The sequence below is a fragment of the Austrofundulus limnaeus genome, unplaced genomic scaffold, assembly GCF_001266775.1.
Source record: "Austrofundulus limnaeus strain Quisiro unplaced genomic scaffold, Austrofundulus_limnaeus-1.0 Scaffold204, whole genome shotgun sequence".
Classification (NCBI taxonomy): Eukaryota; Metazoa; Chordata; class Actinopteri; order Cyprinodontiformes; family Rivulidae; genus Austrofundulus; species Austrofundulus limnaeus.
This window is the reverse complement of record NW_013952606.1, coordinates 407,445-409,872: the sequence shown is the minus strand read 5'-3', so window position 1 is coordinate 409,872 and position 2,428 is coordinate 407,445. Positions and strand designations below refer to the sequence as shown.

Sequence of the window (2,428 nt, the reverse complement as noted above, 5' to 3'; positions counted from 1 at the left end):
CGTATAATTTCTGTTTCAACTTAGTGGTTAAGACTTGTACATGATCACGATAAGTCAAATGTTTGTCCCGTCTGCTAATGTGCTGCAGTGATCCCTGCTTCTGTGTGTGCGTGCGTGCGTGTGTGCATGTGTGTGTGCGTGCGTGTGTGTCTTTCAGTGAAAGAGAAGGTGAGCTAGGAGCAGAGCCAAAGCTAATTTAGAAAATGGGTTACGATTGTAGATCACTTCATGTAGGGCAGACGTGTCCGAGCTAAAGCTTCCACTRGAAGTGTGTGTGGGAGTGGATATTCAGGATTTATTTATAGTGTTTGAAGTAGTTTTCTGTTTTAAACTTGTGTATAAATAATGAGAACAATGTCGTTTCAAGGACACAGAGTAGAAGGTACTAATAACACATAAAAACAACAAAATGCTAAAAGCTGCATTTAAAAACATTAATATATCAAAAACATTTAGTCTGTAAATATGACCTAATGAGGATATTAGTCTATAAATATGACCTAATGAGGATGAACAGCATTTAAAACTGTTTAGGACTGATGTGGATTATTTAATGGAAACTAATGAACGTTTCCTAATAAGACGTTACTCTTTTTTTWAAGTCTTTCAACATTTTTTGTCTCATTTTCAGTCCCTGATCGTTTTCAGGTGAATATTTTTAACATTAACTTTGACCTGTGAACCATTTAGGCACAAAAACCTTCACAACTCGAGGGATGAACCAGTGTTGTGTCGACAGGTAACAAACTTAAAGAAAACAGATTTTAAATTGGATCTTTAGACACTTTAATATCAGCAGCCTGTCACAGAAACTCTACTTGTTTTTGTTTTTGTTTTTTTGCTTCATTTAAGTAAAAAACAAAGATAAAAAATGGTTTATTTTTTTCTGATGGGACTTTGTTTTTGTTTGTATGAATGAGAGCTACAGACCACCATGTAACTTCTTTAAACTGTCTGTTCCCCGTCTGCTTAATGAGGTGAAAACTTGACATTTATTCAACAATCTAAAAGGRCTTTGTTTACAYTGAGCACGTACCTGCATTTTACAAGCAWATCGATATAAAACTACCAGATTCACCTCTTTTAAACTTGACTATTTAATTTACTTCAGGATACTTTGCAGTGAGTAGTTTTAAAACATTTGCAAGAATCGTTAGAAGCGAAATGTAAATAATACAAGTTGAAACTGCCACTTTGAAGGAAACTGGCAGCACAAGTTGGTCTTTAGTTTATAATTTTATTACAGTATATTTAACATTCAGATTGACTTTAAACGTTAGAAACATTAAAGCATTTTTACCATGAAATAGCTGTATAAACAGAGATATTTTTAACTTATTTTCTTTTTCAGATGGTTCAGTAGACCAGGGGTGCAGAAAGGATTCACTGTAAAATAAAAGCTTCAGTTTTAATCCTAACTCAGTTGTTTTGTTTGTGTTCAGCAGAGAAGCAGCAGAAGGAGGGCTGGAGTTCTCGGCTGCACAAGTGGCTGTACGAGCGCCTCGGGGTCTACATCGAAGACTTCCGCTTCCAGCCAGAGGAGAGCACCGTGGAGGCAGAGGAACCGCTAAGTGCTAAAAGGTGAGAGACGCAGAATCTGTTCAAGTTCTTAGTTTAGTTTTAAAATGCTGGTTAGCGTCGAGCTAAGCAGATGAGCTTTAAAGCAGCTTCGTTTTCCACCGCTCCTTTTCTTTCACCTCCTCTGTAAAGAAATGAGTCACGACAGACTTACGAAGGCCGCAGCGACACCTCCTCTTCCTCCCACACACAGAAATGAGCTTTTTATCTTTCTCTTAACCTTCAATTTGTGTTTCTCTTTCAGGTTGACAGAAAACATGAGACGACTCAGTGAGTACTCAAAGATCAGAGTATTTCAGTGAGTACACAGTACTGTTTGTGTRAATGTGAAAATGTTCCTCCTCAGARCGAGGAGCCAGGCCTGTCACCAACTTCTTAAGGAACCTCTCAGCCTTATCCAACTGGCACTCAGTCTACACCTCAGCTATTGCCTTCATTGTGAGTTTGATTCAGTTTCTGACTTTGAAAGGATGAGAAAAGCAAACGTTGAGCTGCTGACGTTTGATTTTTACTTCAGATCTACATGAATGCTGCTTGGCACGGTTGGGCTGTTCCCATGTTCCTCTTTCTGGCCATCCTGCGCTTGTCCTTAAATTACCTCATCGCCAGGTAAGTGGCGTCACTTAGTTTGTGTTTGAGATGAGAATTCAGCACGGTGGGTTTTATTATCAGTGTTTGTTTTGCAGAGGTTGGAGGATCCAGTGGAGCATTGTGCCTGAGGTTTCTGAACCCATGGTGAGAAAACGTCGCACTTTCTGCACCAGAATGAGCTCAAGTTCAAGTTTGACTTGATTTTTTTTCTCTTTTTTTATCATTTTTATTTCGAACAATTTAAATAATAATAATAATA

At 38.2% G+C, this 2,428-nt stretch overlaps 1 protein-coding gene across 3 annotated transcripts in view; it reads left to right on the top strand.

Annotated features, from left to right (window-relative positions):
* gramd4a (GRAM domain containing 4a) overlaps nucleotides 1–2,428 on the top strand; it is a 38,830-nt gene that overhangs the window by 30,442 nt on the left and 5,960 nt on the right. For 2 of the 3 annotated variants that reach the window (XM_014018841.1, XM_014018838.1), the window contains 5 exons: nucleotides 1,443–1,581; nucleotides 1,823–1,848; nucleotides 1,925–2,016; nucleotides 2,096–2,187; nucleotides 2,265–2,313. In XM_014018841.1, the coding sequence (XP_013874295.1) occupies nucleotides 1,443–1,581; nucleotides 1,823–1,848; nucleotides 1,925–2,016; nucleotides 2,096–2,187; nucleotides 2,265–2,313 (398 nt within the window). The remainder of the gene's footprint in view (nucleotides 1–1,442; nucleotides 1,582–1,822; nucleotides 1,849–1,924; nucleotides 2,017–2,095; nucleotides 2,188–2,264; nucleotides 2,314–2,428) is intronic. The other variant, XM_014018840.1, reaches the window with a different exon arrangement.